The sequence below is a fragment of the Magallana gigas genome, chromosome 10 (assembly GCF_963853765.1).
Source record: "Magallana gigas chromosome 10, xbMagGiga1.1, whole genome shotgun sequence".
Classification (NCBI taxonomy): domain Eukaryota; kingdom Metazoa; phylum Mollusca; class Bivalvia; order Ostreida; family Ostreidae; genus Magallana; species Magallana gigas.
Window position 1 is genome coordinate 32,342,491 of NC_088862.1, and position 16,985 is coordinate 32,359,475.

Sequence of the window (16,985 nt, forward strand, 5' to 3'; positions counted from 1 at the left end):
TGAATCCGTGTTTAAAAATATTGATTGGTCCCTTAACAGTCAATTAAGAGGGATTGATGGTCATGGCCATTTTTAGACCTTAATTATCTCCATATGAAGAAGATATAGCAAAATATTCAAATAATCACTTGTATATAACAAAAGAATTGACCTATAGGGCCAGTATTGGTATCTGTCTTTACAAAATGCAGATTGATTTACGTTCCACTTCATTATTTTAGGCCATACACAGTAAACTCTTAGGTTCTTGTTCCCATAATGTATAGTGATTAAAAAAAAGTTTCACAGTCGTTGTCCGAGCAGTATCAGTAATGGACGCCTTTTTACGTTATCTTTTTTAAATCTTATTTTCAGTTTACTATCTATAATACGATACATTTACTATATACATTTATTTACAACCAGGGACATGATAGCAACTATCGAAAGTCTCGCGTGACGCGATTTCAAAGGTCGTTTTATGCATCAATTTTCTTTTACCGGTATTCTTTCTGTAACATAAACACAATTTCCTTTAAAAATAAGGAATGTGTTATTTTACTTCATTCCAATATGGGAACATTACTACGATGATTAAATTCTCACACAGGGGGTTAAAAACGGGTATTTATTTTCCTTATATCTTATTCAGTTTTGAACACAATAAATCCAAATTTAGGAAAAGATCAGTATCAACAAGAAAAGCACATTCGTTTGCTTTAATCAGAAGCAATGTTTCTTCGAGATTTCTTAAATTTGAACTTATCTATCTAACAACGATTAACAAGCAAGTTCATATATTAATGTCTCTCGTTGATACGGATGTTTTACGCGATGTGATCCTTAATGTGGGAGAATAATTTGCACAATCTGCGATTTATTTCAGAACGTGCATGATATTTTCAGAAGTTAATGTAAACATTATGGTAAAGAAGTTGTTAATCGAGTGAGAGTATACACGCCCTTTTACAACTCAGGTCATTTCTTTGGAGATGATATACTTAAATTCAGAAAATGTCATTGTTGTAAGAATGGCAAATTATATCTTTTATCTTAAATCTTTTACTGGAAGTAAAAAAATGTAAAAAAGAAAATTGATAAATATAATATTGTAATCTATATAAGTATTCTTTTTTTAATATCATGACACATAGAAAAGTACATATATATTTTTGGATATGTAAATGGAAAAAAAAATACATTTCATTAACATGTAAACAAATAATCATAATACATATATCATGAATTTAATTCAATTATTAAAAAAAATTATATCGGTTTATCTTCAAACAAAAATACGTTCATATTTATTTATGATAATAATAAAAATTAATGCATAGAATTGGGCTAAGATGGCGTTCTTGGTAAATTCATGCTTTTTATTCAAGAATATCTAAATTTTCTTTATTTCTTTATATATATTTGACTAAACAGTCTTGATCAATAGGATTTTTGATATGTAAATGGAAAAACAAATCCCTGATTAAACATATAAAACAAATAAAACGATTGATTATAACAATAACATAAGAATATCATACATAATAAGCATATTTTTTTTTCAGAAGTTCACGTACGTTCATTCTGATACTTGATGAAAAAATATGAAATATAAATTAAATATGAATTAAAATAAAGCTATGATAAACACTATTAATTGTATGACATAATAATCAAACAACTCATTCATATTCTAAGTAATCTATTTGTTTGCCCATCGATATCGTATAAAAATCTCTGAATTTAAACATTTATTTCTGCAAAACAAAAGAAATGGAGCAGTAGAAATTTCAACATTTTTAAACATTGTTTGACCAAATTCGGTCAATTCAAAATTAAAAAAAAAATGAAAACAAACTATATAAAATCAATAAAAAAAAATCACATCCAGGTAAAATACTTATGCTATAATATATGACGACATTCTTTTTTAAGGACATTGCTTTAGCTATCTACCAGTCATAAATTCCTCTCCGACTTTTGTTTCCGGTACAAGTTTTTATTTATAAATAACCTACCTTATAATTTGCTTTCAAAAGTTGCGAAAATATGTATAAAGTCAGAAGTTGTTGGACTTTTGAAAAAGTCTTGTTTTTTGCCTTACGTTAATACTAAAGGAATCTAAAGTATTGTATCTCGAAAACGTTCAGAGTTATAGGTAAATTCTTGACGGGTGACGTATACCCCATTTCAAAAGAATGTTAAGAACATTTTACTGTTTTCAGCAATTGTTAACATGTGCTATTTAAGCAGCTCAAAATGAGCATTTACTTGCTTTTTCTCTCCGGCAATTGAGCATTCAGCAGAAACACTGAGTTGGGTAAACCCAAATACCACTTTTACAAGTATTTCATTATTGTCAAGATTGCTCTTATCTCCATATTCTACTTTGATATCTCCAATGTGCTTACATGGTATCTCCGGGATGAACAATTCAGGATCATTCACGTACTTTGGATCTTTGTCCAATGTTCCATAGAATTCCACAAGTGCAAAATTTGGACAAAAGTCAGCTGGTCTACATTTGTATTCTCTCATCTCGTTTGGAAGAACCGAGTCTCCGGCTCGAACGATTGGTAAAAATACGTCCTCTAATTTATCGTTGTATTTATGAATCGTATCTCTACCACTGCAGTGAAGAACTGGATCAAAAGGTTTGCTAATGCTGAAACCATATGAATATCTACTCACTCTTTTTGAAATTTGCTCGGGATGAAAGCCATATAAAACAGCGCCTTTTAAGACAGATAGACTGCACTCTGGTGGACTTAACACTATAACCGAAGACTCGAACGAACTTTTGATCGATTTGTAGACAAAAGTTGACTCTGAGAATCCACCCGCTAAAATGATTGCATCAACGGCATTATTCTTTATCAACTTACTAATTTGATTTGTTATATCACGAATAGGCTCCTTAAAGAGATCTTCTATCATTTGTAAGGGGAATTCTGCCTTTCCACGTGCGTACCGAATACCAGAATATTTCTTTGATCCTTGTAATTTTGCTTTAATATCATCGACTTCACGAAGACATTCTGGGAGAGGGATAAATAAATACTGCTTTTGAGTTTCTTCACCAATGTTTCTCTTCTGTCTTTCAAAGTTTTGCTGTAAGTCTAAAATTTCATCGGGGTAATTTTTGGAACATTCCAAATATTCATTCTCTACAAAAACAAAAGCAAAATAAAGAGCAAAAAAAATGTTGTCGTGGAACACATTGCTCACATGAGCAAATTACAGTTTCTCTAACCTTTTACTAAGATGTATAATTCGACGCTTGCAAATTAAGTCAAATGAACGCTTAATTTGGCATCTTTCAGGGGTTAAATGTGTGGTCCACAAATCTTGGTTTTATTAGATATTAATTTTTATTTTGTTAGTTGTGTAAAAAAGCTATGTTTATTTGAAACAAATTAAGTTAGCTTATGTATATTTGAAGTAAAATATATCCATTTGAAACAATTCAAGTATTAGAAATTTTAATGCAAATATTGGCGTTTCTTGTGAAGTGATTGTTGGTAGTCAAATCACCTACCATTATTTAATAGTTTTAGGATAATAAAATACTTAAAATAGTTTGGTCCCTTTTTTTAACAGTTTTAACATACCGATGATTAATTCAAGTTTTATTGAATTTAGACCAATCGTTTAAGAGATGTAGTAAATAATGCTAAAAGTTTACAGGGGTACAAATCTGATTTAAACTTTATTGCAAAGAATTTATTTTCATGAAAAACAGGTAAACAGGTATCTAAAAGGAAGAATATTAAAATAGATAGGATCTAAAATCGCCAAAACTTCTGATTGGATACACATACAAATAACAAGACATTATTTATCTGACCGATTTATCTTATTATTTATATGAAAAGTATCTTAAAAAGGAAATAAAAACTTTTTTAAAAAGTTTTTGAAAAAAAAATTATTTCAAGAAATAAGTTTAATTATTAACAATAAACCATAATATTTTTACAGTAATATCTCTATCCAAATCCTAGAAAAAGATTAATTTGCTTTACTTTTTTATCATTTGTTTTGTTTGTGCAACACTGTTCAGATCTCAAATCTTAATTGATAATTCCAAGGGAGTATCTCTTTCCAGATTCTTGAGAAAGCCTCATTGATACAGTAATATTTACTATGGCCTTTCTTACGAAGGATATTATTCCAGATTCTCAAGAAAGCTCCATTGACCGAGTAATGTTTGTCTATAGCCCTTTTACAAAACAGATTTCCAAGGAACTTTAGTGATACAGTTATGTTTGTCTTTAGCCATTGTTACGGTGTAAATCTTTCCAGATTCCAAAGAAAGCCTCCTTGATACAGTAATATTTACGATAACCCTTCTTACAAAGTATATCCTTCCAGATTCCCCAAAACGTCTTTGATGCAGTAATATTTACTATAACCATCTCACGAAGTGTAACCTTTTAGATACCAAAGAGAGCCTCATTTATACAGTAATATTTGTCTATTGCCCTTCTTACGAAGCAGATTCCAAAGAAACTTCAATGATGCAGTTATATTTGTCTTTAGCCATTCCTACGCAGTAAATCTTTTCAGATTCCCAAGAAAGTCTCATATATACAGTAATATTTACTATAACCATATTTACGAAGTATATCCTTCCAGATTCCCAAGAAATCCTAATCAATACAGTAATATTAACTATAACCCTATTTACGAAGTGTATCCTTCCAGATTTCCAAGAAATCCTAAATAATACTGTAATATTAACTATAACCCTATTTACGAAGTGTATCCTTCCAGATTTCCAAGAAATCCTAATTAATACAGTTATATTTACTATAACGGTTCTTACGAAGTATATCTTTCCAGATTCCCAAGAAAGCCTCATTGATTCTGTTCCCACCCCAAGGTCCTCCCGTTGCCATGTTGATTTCATGCAGGGTGTGGTCGTCTTGAACCTCGTGAACCGTTATGTCTCCTGTTCCACCTGTAAATTAAACCTTGCTTAACTATTTTGGTAAACTTTTAATCTATTTTAACATTAAGTTGTTTGATGATATTTGAAAACACAAATCCGATAATAAAATGCAAATTGTTTTAGTTATTGACTTCCAAAGATGAATGCAATGCTTCGATAACGAAATTATTTTAAGATGCAACTTCTATCTAAAATTAAAAGCCATGGTAAGACGGTGTACGGTGGCAAATAATACATATACATGGAAATACATAATAATTATGATTCTAAATAGATTGTTAGGATCTTAACAAATGAGTGGTAAAGAGATTTAAACATTAAGTTTATCCGATCGTCAGCTTCAAAGCTTTTTTATCATGAAAATGTCATTTTTCTTTTAAACTTTATAAATGAAATGAAATAAAATGAAAATGTTACGTGACACATGCATTTTACTAAGTTCTTAAATTAAATTGCACCGGTGCACAGGAGGCTCGAACTCCTTTACCCATATGAGTATGTAGTTGATCTCCATAAATCCACTAAGATAAACATTACGTTGAACATCTGACCGTGATACTAAGACTAGAATACTAATCAAATCTGTCTGTATAAAAGGCAGATTTATGGTATGAATTAAAACAAAACCGATAATTAAGAGTTTTTGAATATTGTTGAGGATCTGAGATCGTTAAAGAGATGTGAGAAAAGTAGAAGACTTAAATTCAAACTTTAGCTTTGTATAACTGCTAGATTTCGTATTTCATTTATGCAACTTTTTAACAAATGGCCAAGAAATCAAAATTTGTCTCCCTTAATTTTGACCACAATATATATGCCATGCAGATATCTTACCACCTAAATCGACCACCATAAATTTTGACTTTGGTACAAATGGAACCAGGTTGACTTTTCCGTCTTTTGATTGGCGAATCAGCTCTTGCTCTTTTGTAAACAAGGCCGCTGTCTCGGGTTCCAGAGCTAATATCAAAGATTCTGCAGGTATACCTGCCTACAAAAAATTAAATAACGAATACAATGCAGCATCCAAATATATTTAATCGTGGTTTAGTTCCTAGGTTTTTGCAGCATGTAAATATGGGAAAATCGTACCATTGTTATATAATAAAGTATGGAAAGTGTAAATGAGTCAACAACTGTAATTTGAAAAAAATGAATATCGAAAATGAATTGTATAATAAATTATTAAACGTTAAAATGAGTCGATTTTTCTTTTATGTTTAATATACCTCTTCTGCTGCTGTTCTCATAAATTGTTTTGCAGGTTCGCTCCAAATTGCAGGAATGGTCAAAACCCAGAAAACGTCTGAAGGTAGGACAGTTGTTTGCCTCGTAATGGCATTTAAAGCATGCTTTTTAAAGAAACCTATAGACTCCCTGAAAACTGTCCGCAAGGAAAACGGCTTGCCAGTAGTATCCTTTATTTTCATATCCTTTTGCATTATCTGTACCAAAAAACAGACGATTACTGCGCAAAACTGAGTCGTCGTTTTTAGTTGATATTTCAATATTTTACATGAGTATCCTCATATAAGCTAAACATGAGACTCAACATTTATTTGTTAAATATTGGCACCTCATAAAAAAGTAAAATGATAGTTATCATACCTCTTTTTCATAAAGCTCCATTTTGAAATTCCTGAATAAAAACCAATCTTTCGGATCTTTGGTAGGAAATTTCTCATCGTGAAAACTCCCGGCAATAAATTTTCGACACATTGCTGTGTAAACGTCCTCAGCATTGAGTCTATGAAAAAGCCAACATATTAGACCAAAGAGATGATGGCCGCTTCTTAGTGCAAGGAAAAATATACTAGTACACGAACCAAGGATCTTCATCGTCGAGAACTCAGAAACAATGACCAAAAACATCCAATACAAGGCGAACAAAAACTATCATAAAAACACACAATTATTTTTTTCATATTTGCCCTCAGTGATCAATTTACAAAAATACCACTTATTTTGCATGAAAATTATTTACAACTGTGAATTTTATTAAATGAACAAAGACCCCGTATTGTTCACAATTCCCGTAACCTTCATGTACATGATACATTGTAAAACTTGAATGTTTTAGTTATAACTTTACTTTTATTAACTTTCCTATAAATATCACATTGTGAGGGAAAACAGAGTCACAAAGTTTTACCAAAACAATGTAGAACACCGACCTAACACGTTAAGTTTATATGATGTTCAAGTACTATATACTGGTATCATTCATTTAAACTATGAATAAATATGTTATGAATATTGCATTCCAGGTTTTTTGTTGTTTTTGAAAATTTCTTTATTTATGACTTCTTTGGTTTGGCCTCACTTCTACCTCCTTATATTTACATTTTCCAGTGTCTTTGTCTATGAGAACACAACCGATAGTTTTTGTAAGGTATGGTCGAATACACTTCATAAATGACTAATTTAATATTAATTCACAATGCCGAAAATTATATGAATAAACGTAATAAGGAATCATCCTTTGATTTTATGAGGGGATCAAATCCATAATAAAGCCCATCACGGGCTTTATTGGGTTTGATCATCTCCGACCGTATTTGATCACCTCATAATACGCGTACTCAAAGAATGATTCCTTAATCCTTAGTTCGTATCTTTGCTACCGCTGTTCTGAATAAACGTTAACTTACAGGCAAAAGGAGGCAAACCTTTTTTAACGTTACTTACAGGAATAAATGTTAGGATTGTCAATAACTTTCTCAAAGACAACAAATTAGATACAACTATTAATTAAACAGCAAATACAAGTTCATGTATACAATATGAAAAACGCTTACCCAAATGAATTAAAAGTTCCATCTGGATTTAGCAGGAGGGATGAAGCCGTTTTTCCAACCGCCATGTTACTGTTATTTTTCCATATTGGACATATTATTTTCTTCGTGTAATCTTTCTTATTGTCAGTTCTAAACTTGTATGCATATCCAGAGAAAGCGCTTCCAATGTCTATGGCAACCACTACTTGAAAATTCTGAGCAGCCATTTGTCTTTCATTGATTAGCAATGCTTCGAAAATTCAAAACTTATAAATATAGCATCATGTAATCAAAGAATACGGTCACATAGAATTTTCCATGTGACAGCAGGTGACACATCTCCCTAAATATCTGTTGACCTATCAAAACTGGAACGATTTTAAATGTTGTTTATTCAAACCTATCAATTGTAGAGTTGTATACAATTATTCAGTAATACTAGAAGAAAATAATGGCGTTTACTAGTATCAGATAAAACGATCTTGCTTACAATAAATATGAATAATGTGAATTAGACTCATGTGTCAAAAGTGGTGACCAAAATATTTATGTTTAGATTCATCAAATGCACAAAAATTTTGTTATTCTAATATAATATTCAAAATTACAAGTTTCCAGAGAGGCCTCTTTATTCCTAAAAAATCGCATGATCAAGACAATGTTGATCTTATATAGACCTTTGAGAATTTGTTGTTTTTAATTCTAGTCGTTTATGCTGTAGTAAAATTGTGTCAAAGAGTCATTTAATATTTAGAACAGGTACACTAAAAGTACTCTAAGACGGGTTTCAATATGAATATATATTCAGTAATGCATTTGATACAAAGTTTAGAAGAATAAAACCAATCTTACCCTAACACTTACTTAACACTTACATTTTACTTACCAAACTATCATTACTAACTTTACACAATATGGCCTCTTTGACAGGTGTAATAAAAAGTGTAATGCAGACATATCTTGAAAAGTTACGGAAATACTGTTGATAAATGTTTATAATCTGACCTTCTGTGTTATAAAGACGAAGACATACTCCTCCTATAAACGTTTTCTGGTCCTAATATGGGCATTCCCCTCTCCTTATTACCAAGAAACGACCAGGAATGCCATCCTATTTTAATCTTTGAAAACGAAAGTAGAAACGATTAAACTAACCGAAAATAGGTAAAAGCGAGGTAAATTAAGGTATTCGCACGTTGACAAGAATATTGATATAAGTTTATTATCATTTTAAGATATCCCCGAGATAGATTATATATACAATTTAAGCTTTGTAAACCGTGCATTTTAACACTAATGGCAATAAAACGGAAAAACAAAAATAGAAAAATAGTATATGGGCCGCAGAAAAAATATATATTTAAATGGAAAAGCAATACATGTGTTAAAGCGTAGAATTCAACTAGATATTAAATTTCGATCTTTTTTTTATTGTTTAACTTATCTTTCGTAATTAGATAATAATGTAATATCGACGGTTACAGGATGGATTACAATTTATCGCAATTAAAAAAATCCATACAAAACAATACATCTTAATCAATTACTCCGATGATTAAAAAGTTACCTTGTAAGTGTAATTGTGTGTTTGAAGGGGTGGGCGAGTCATGTTCACAAATAACTGTGATGACTTCCGCTTTCATCAATACCTATTTTACAATGCACTTTATTCGGCATATCATTAACACCAGACTGGTTGAATACGTACCCACAGCATATACTCTCTTAAATTCATGAGCACTTTGTCCTAGATTGTTAGAATTTGAAGGCTAAACATGATTCACTACGGTAATTCTTTCAAAATAAGACTAAAAGTGAAGTTTTTGGTATATAAAAAACGGCATTATACGTCAATCGAAAAATGCTATTCAAGATTAGATGACTTTATTGCTATTTTTTACTACATTTAATTCTAGAACAGGCAAAATTGAATTGTTTGCTCTACTTGCCGAAGATGAAATTAAAACGGTAAGTTTCAGTTCCTTTAAACGCAGTAGAGTAAATCAAAAACGTTGCTAAACGGATCTGAAACTTTTTTATATTCAACATGTACTTAATTATTAAAATAATATCATTCAAATTTTCTGTCTGATTGAGCATATCACATGTTAGATCCTGATAAAACGCATTTTTTTCTTTAAATAAAATATGTCATTTTGTAAATTTATACTTAAATTCATCAAGCAAATTCAAATTAAGAATAGAATTCAAACCTGCGTTAGTAACAAACGCCCAATTTAATAAGTATATAATGTTTGCTATTTTATTTCATTACTTTTAGGTATAGATGAATGGAAATGTATCTAGAATTGCCTCGCATTTACTTATTTACAAATAAAGACAGATTCAAAATTTCCGGGTAGATTAGGCAGGAAAAAGATTTTCATATCTCAAATAATTTGTTAGCTGTTATTCTAACTAGTGTACGATTTATTACACATGTTTTTATGATACCTTTGTTAGGAATAGGAAAAATGCGAAGTTATCCAGCTTTGTAGCCGTCTATTAATTTCCTTTGACTCTTGATATAAAGTCAGATGCATATTTGATTAAAAAATTTAATTATGTTCGTTTTTTTCAGGATTTATTTTCAGTAATAATCACATATTTTGTTGAAAACAAATTAAACATTAATAATTTTTTTTAAAAAACCCTCAGCTTAATACACTGTTTCAAAAATATAAAGTTTAAATTTAATCAAAAGAAAATAATTTTGAATCAGTCTTTATTTGTAAATATAATACAAAGAAAAATCCCTTGAACTTTATTTGTAAATATAATAAAAATTTAAGTATAACCCTTCAACATTCAATAGTTCACAAACATAAAATAATTTTTCATGTATCGCTATATCTTTCACGTACCAGTGTGTAAAGTATAACAGTTGATTTAATAATAGATAACAAATAAAAACTTTATCCACAATAATTAAAAATTAAACAAAGTTTCATTGAACTATACAAATGAAAGATATGCCTACATTGAACTAAATAAATGAATGAAATACAACTTTTGTAAAAATGAAAAAAAGAAGATGTAACAAAAAAGCTGTACTGCATGATCTATCAGTATTTATTTACATTTGAATTTCTTTTCACATTTACGAGAAATAAATATCGGCAATTAACTATCGCAATAATATCCATCTTTTACCCGATAACCGCCTGTGTAACCCTATTATCAACTATCTACATCTACACAAAACTTAGTCAATAAATAAAATTCCATCACCTAAGTAATTGACCACAGCATATGATGACTAACTATTTCATTGACAATTCATTATTACATTTATTACCTATTATTAACATTGTATGAGATTGTTAACTTGTATTGCAGAGATCCCTATATATGGTGATACGTAATTGGTGTATAGATTTTTTTCTTTTATGATTAAAGTTTTATACAAAAACTAACGGTAAATAGATACGCTTATAGTGATACATATGTTGTTAATTTTTTTTCATAACCATCCACTGTTAACAGCAAACTGTCAAAAAAACGGTTTTTACTCAATAGTAGATTTTAAAAAAAAAATAATTCAATTATTTCTGATATACTTTACAAAATAACTGTTTCTTATCTTTGATCATTAGAAAAAACTTGCACAAAATGAGAAGGAGTGAAACGGTGTCTTTCAATTACAAATAACTAATGATTTACGAAACTGGTATCTTGTAATACGTGTTGAGCTATTTCCAAGTCACTAAATATATGTAACGTTTAACCTGTTTTAGTGTAGTAGAACGCCACTTTATTATAACAGACTTTAACATTGCTTCCCGGTAGGGGAATGCCCCTGAAAACCATAGACAAAGGCAGCAATTCCTTGGTCTTCTCTACCTTGTGACAATATAGTTTAAACTGATAAAAAGTTAAGGATGAAATGATGTGTATCGTATCATGAAACCATACTTAAATATTAAAACATTCAATATTACAGCCCATGGACCGGGTTATTTGATCTTCCATTTTTAGATTAATAACGTTTGTAAGCGATGGTTTCAAATGTGTTATTTTAGCAACTCAAAATGAGCTCTCACTTGTCTTTGCATCCCAGAAATTGTGCATTCAGCAGTGACATCGAGTTGTGTAAACCCAAACACCACTTGGACATTGATTTCATTATTTTCTAGATTGTCCCGTCGTTCATGTTCTATTTTAATATCTCCAATATGATGACAACAACACTCCGGAAAAAATGATTCAGGCTCTTTAACGTATTTTGGATTGCAGTCCAGTGTTGCATAAAATTCAACCAGTGAAAATTCTGGGCCATGTTCGGCTGGTCGACACTTGTAATCTCTCACTTCGTTTGGAAGAACCGAGTCACCGGCTCGAACGATGGCGGAGAATACGTCTTCCAAGTTGTCGTAATACTTGTGAACTCTATCTCTCTCATTGTTGTGAAGAACAGGATCAAAAGGTTTACTAATACTGAAACCATACGAATATCTACTTACTCTTTTTGAAATCTGCTGCGGTGTAAACCCAAACAAAACAGCACCTTTTAGCACGGATAATCCACATTCCGGTGGGTTTAACACTTTAACTGACGTTTCAAACGAATCTTTGATGGACTTGAAGACTAAGGTAGACTCTGATAATCCACCCACTAGGATGATCGCATCAACAGAATTAATCAACAGCAAATGACTTATTTGACTGGTAATATCACGGATAGACTCCTTAAAAAGATCCTGAATCATTTGTAATGGAAATTCTACCTTTCCACGTCTGACTTGAATTCCAGGATATTTTGTCGATCCTTCTAATTTCCTTTTATATTCAGGGATTCTTCGTAGGCATTCTGGAAGAGCTATCACTAAAAACTCTCTGCCTGTTCTTTCACCGGTACTCCTTTTCTTTGTTTCAAAGTTTTGTTGCAACTCTAAGCCCTCGTCAGGATGTGTTTGGAAACATTCCTTAAATTCATTCTCTACACCATTAAAAAAAACTAGATTAAGCAACATTTAACTACCCCAAAAATGTATACTTTAAAACTGTTTCAACCTTAATAGACTAAATTATAAGTTAAACAATCCTCTTTCACTTAATATCATAATCAATTTATTTTTCTTAATTGGTTTTCAAAAGAAAGATTAAATTTAGCGGGAGTGAAAAATAGCACATCTTCTTTGACAAAAACGTAAAATATTGCATAATGGACACGCTTGATTTTCCAAAAAGCGTGTACACCGTGTACACTTTTATAAATCATTGCAATAGTGTAACGTTCAGCCAGGTATGCACCGGGTCTACACTTTTCTACACCGAATCAGGAGCATTTGATGGTGGGTGTAGCATTGAATCCAAGCTGGCGTTATGAATGGAAACTTGACGAATGGTTATAAGTAATATAACGAATTATAAGTTGCATATACGTTCTCTTTTATATGAAAGCCATCTATAAGTTTAAATGTGTTTTTTTTCAATTGCATTTTAATAGAAAAAACTCCGGATCGTCTGGGAACATCAGATTTTCTCTTCAAACTGCATACTTTTCCGCCATATTAATTCCCTACATCATGTACACTACACCATTTAAGTGCACTTCATACAATACAAAATGTTTAAACCGATGTACACTGGCTGTTAACCAAGTTAAGCTTAATCAAGCGCGCCAAAGTTTACTCCTTTGGTGAAAGTGAAACCAAATCTGATTGGTTTAAAAGTGACCTAGTTTAGATGAGAAGAAGGGGCTGTGATAACATTGTGAGATTTAAAGAACTTTTTCAGCATTTCAGTCAGATATGATGAGTCCTTTGCAAATCTAAAAATATGAATGATCCAATTATCGGAAGGGAATCTTTTCAGATTCCTAAAAAGCCTCTTTGATAAGTAGTATTTGTCATTTTTAACGGACTATATGTTTTCTCATTCCCAAAATGTCTCATTGATACAGTAATGTTTGTATATAACCGTTCTTACGGAGTATATCTTTCCAGATTCCCAAGAAAGCGTCATTGATTCTGTTTCCACCCCAGGCTCCCCCTGTCGCCATGTTGATCTCGTGCAAGGTATGATTGTCCTGGACCTCATAAACCGTGATGTCTCCTGTTCCACCTGTGAATCATTACTTAGATTATCATAATAGTCTTATTTTGTTATTTATGAAAAGTCATATAATGTTTATGAAAATGATATTTTTTTTTATTTAGGAGGGCTGTTCGATATCTAATGTGTATTGTAGCACAGCGCGAAAACGCAATGCACGATATCGTGGACGATGATACTGCTGAAAAGCCCTGTACAATACTTTTCAAACAGTATAGTCACCTTTACATAGTTTTAAACTTATAGTTATTTCAATAGAGTCAGTCGTTGACCACTGTTGTAAAATTGGTTTGCAAACAGGTTTCGAATATTGAAGAAATTAGCGCCTTTATAAAAATTTGCACAAAACTAGGTCTTGTGGTAATGCAGATTTTTACAAAATCAGGGGAAGTTTATAGGTCTGATAAGGTATCTAATAAGTCAGTTCATAGGCGGGGAAAGAAATACCTGAAATGCACAGTTCGTCAAAGATGCTGCAAAACTTGACCGACCTGTGACTGTAACAGGCAAAGGAAATGTCTCAAAAGTCAGTGAAATAACTGAGAGTGATGACAGATACACGATTCGTAATATTTCCAAAGCTGTTGGCATATTGCTATCAGTGCATTTCAGTTTGAAGCGTATTTTGAAAGTACGAAGGATTTCTGCCTTCTGGATACCGCAGTTATAGACAAATGACCAAAACAGGATAAGTACAAATGGTTAAGCAATTGCTAAACGTTTCTCAAATTCAAACAGATAATTAACAAATATTGAATCTGGTATGAAATAGTTAATCCATGGATTCACTATTTCCAACTAGTAAGAAAAAATAAAAACAAATTATGGCTTTATAAACACGGTAAAAGGCCGGTAGTTGTCCAAAGAACCAAAAGCATAAAAAAGATTCTTTATTGCATATTCTTCTCATGTGATGGCATAGCCGTACTATATAAATTCCGGTACCGAAGGATAAAAGTGTTAGAGATCGGTAAGTCCGAGATGTTATACCATAAGAGTTCAAGAAATAATATCATAATCGACGCCCTGAGTCACGATTTAGGCATATTTGTCTATTTCCCATACATCTGACAGCAATATTGGAAATGCACCGCTTTCAGTGCAAATCTCAAAAATTCAGTAGTTGTAGCCTTTTTAATTTTTTAAATTTTTTGCTTTGATAGTTTCTGATGACATATTCCCTTTTGTATTTCTTACCACCTAAATCGACCACCATGAACTTTGACTGTGGAACAAATGGCACCAGTTTTACTCTTTCTTCTTCTGTGTGTCGAATCAGCTCTTGTTCTTTTGTAAACAAGGCTGCTGCCTCGGGTTCCAGGGCTAACGTCAAAGATTCTCCTGGTATACCTGCCTATAATATATCAACATATTACTAATGAAGTTAAGAGTTTTTGCACAGACTGTCACAGAAAAAGGAAGATAACGTTTACACTTCAATATTCAAATAGTATGTTATCCTGCTACAGTTAAAAATAATTTGTAACACGAAATGAAAATGGAAAACGATTTGATAGCATGATTTTAAATATACTTACTTTATTATTCATTTTATCCATGAAGGGTTAAACATATTGACTTTCGATCCTTATTGTTAAAGTATATTAATCTATTTTTTATAAAACTTATTTTGTTTTCAAGAAACACTTAAAAACATTTTTTTTCTTTTGAAGTTGTCAAAAGTATCCAGTTATAGCAAAATAATTTTAATGAAGAGGAAAAATGTGACATTTAAATTTCGTTTTTTTAAACCTGTTAAAAGTAATAGGCACGTTTTATCAAGATCAAACAATTTATTTTTGTATTTTCATTCAAAAATCTAATATAAAAACAAATTCAGATATGATTTTAACACTAAGACACTTTTTTGAGAAAAAGTTGTCCTTGCAAAAAAGGACAATAAAAATTGGACATTGAGTATGCACATAAAAAACCTAGTCACACAAGCAAAGAAAAGTGGTCTTTCCCTTGATATAAATATACCTCCTCTGCTGCTTTTCTCATAAACTGTTTTGCAGGTTCGCTCCAAATTGAAGGAATGGTCAGAACCCAGAAAACGTCTGTAGGAAAAACATCTTCTTGCCTTGTAATAGCACCTAAGGCATGTTCTTTCAAAAACCTGATGGACTCTTTGAAGACTGCCCGCAGTGAAAACGATTTACCAGTTTCATCCTTTATTCTCATACTTCTTCGCATAATCTGTGCAAAAGCATCACTTTTTGTTAGTAGCACATTAGTATAAAAATACAAGGAACAATAAATTTAATTCAATGTAATAATAATAATAAAACCGATATTGTTTAACAGCTTGACCCTGTGAAAATAAATAATATTCATTCTCATACTTCCTTTCCATAAAGTTCCATTTTGAAGTTCTTAAACAAGAACCAGTCCTTCGGCAATTTGCCAGGAAATTTCTCGTGATGGAACTCCTCATCATGATATTTTCGCCACATTTCGTTGTAAACGTCTTCCGCATCAAACCTACAAAAAAGCCAACTTTTTATTCTTTTCATGAAATTTTCATCAATCGTCCTCTCCACCGGGTGAATCATTGGAGTAACGTAGTCTCTAGAATCCAAAAAGACCTTAAATGCTTTTAGTGTGTAGCATCTTACTATTTGAAATAAACAGTTAAATCCTCATATTTTAAGAAAAATTCTATAATCTCTGGGTGTTCGTATTTTTATAATCTACGAGATTATGACGAATATGGGGGTCTTTCTTTCTGTTCATATAACGGCTTTGCAATAGTATCTAGCATTTTTTCTCTGCAACTTTAGTGTTTAATGCATTCCTCTACAAAGGATAAAATGATAGGCCTTGACGATGTAAAACGTAAGCGTCATATTTAAAAAGTGATTGCTTGTCAACAACTTTTATTGTTGTAAACAAATATTAAGTAAGACAGTAACCAATACGGCATGCAACAACAAAAAATACAAAATAAACAACACTTGCCCAAAGGAATTAAAGCTTCCATCTGGATTTAGCAGGAGTGATGATGCCGTTTTTCCACTTGCCTTGTTATTGCTACTTATCCATTGGGGGCACATAATACCCATCGTCTGATTCTTCGGATCGTCAGTCCTAAACTTGTATGCACATCCGGAAAAAGAGCTTCCTATGTCTATGGCGACCACAACCAGATAATCCTTACCAGCCATATATGAAGAAGTAAACGTCTAACCCTTACGGTGTTTTTTTTTTTTTGCCAAATT

At 31.5% G+C, this 16,985-nt stretch overlaps 2 protein-coding genes across 3 annotated transcripts; both read right to left on the reverse strand.

Moving 5' to 3' along the window:
* Positions 1–1,148: 1,148 nt before the first annotated feature.
* LOC105333037 (heat shock 70 kDa protein 12B) lies at positions 1,149–8,858 on the reverse strand. Of its 2 annotated transcripts, XM_020069225.3 has the most exons (7): positions 8,713–8,858; positions 7,729–7,957; positions 6,539–6,677; positions 6,160–6,375; positions 5,765–5,921; positions 4,805–4,939; positions 1,149–3,146 (listed from the first exon to the last, which is right to left on the reverse strand). In XM_020069225.3, the coding sequence occupies exons 2-7, from the start codon at positions 7,932–7,934 to the stop codon at positions 2,221–2,223; spliced, it is 1,779 nt and encodes a 592-aa protein (XP_019924784.3). In that variant the 5' UTR covers positions 7,935–7,957; positions 8,713–8,858; the 3' UTR covers positions 1,149–2,220. The 2 variants fall into 2 exon arrangements, with proteins under 2 accessions (XP_019924784.3, XP_034318069.2); XM_034462178.2 differs by lacking the exon at positions 8,713–8,858 and having other exon boundaries at positions 7,729–8,699.
* Positions 8,859–10,468: 1,610 nt separating this feature from the next.
* Positions 10,469–16,985, reverse strand: LOC105333036 (heat shock 70 kDa protein 12B). The gene is made up of 5 exons (XM_020069224.3): positions 16,110–16,985; positions 15,748–15,963; positions 14,962–15,118; positions 13,639–13,773; positions 10,469–12,646 (listed from the first exon to the last, which is right to left on the reverse strand). Exons 1-5 carry the CDS (start codon positions 16,317–16,319, stop codon positions 11,721–11,723), a joined length of 1,644 nt encoding a protein of 547 aa, XP_019924783.3. The 5' UTR covers positions 16,320–16,985; the 3' UTR covers positions 10,469–11,720.

What these genes read in the sequence shown, in the direction of transcription:
- LOC105333037 (XM_020069225.3), bottom strand. Translation starts at nt 7,934, where the DNA reads ATGGCTGCTCAGAATTTTCAAGTAGTGGTTGCCATAGACATTGGAAGC. An exon ending in TGGAGCTTTATGAAAAAGAG is followed by an intron (nt 6,376 to 6,538) that starts GTATGATAACTA and finishes TTTTTGGTACAG; the next exon opens with ATAATGCAAAAGGATATGAA. An exon ending in TATGGTGGTCGATTTAGGTG is followed by an intron (nt 4,940 to 5,764) that starts GTAAGATATCTG and finishes TTTAATTTACAG; the next exon opens with GTGGAACAGGAGACATAACG.
- LOC105333036 (XM_020069224.3), bottom strand. Translation starts at nt 16,319, where the DNA reads ATGATTCACCCGGTGGAGAGGACGATTGATGAAAATTTCATGAAAAGA. An exon ending in CATGGTGGTCGATTTAGGTG is followed by an intron (nt 13,774 to 14,961) that starts GTAAGAAATACA and finishes AATGATTCACAG; the next exon opens with GTGGAACAGGAGACATCACG. An exon ending in AATCTGGAAAGATATACTCC is followed by an intron (nt 12,647 to 13,638) that starts GTAAGAACGGTT and finishes TTAATGGTGTAG; the next exon opens with AGAATGAATTTAAGGAATGT.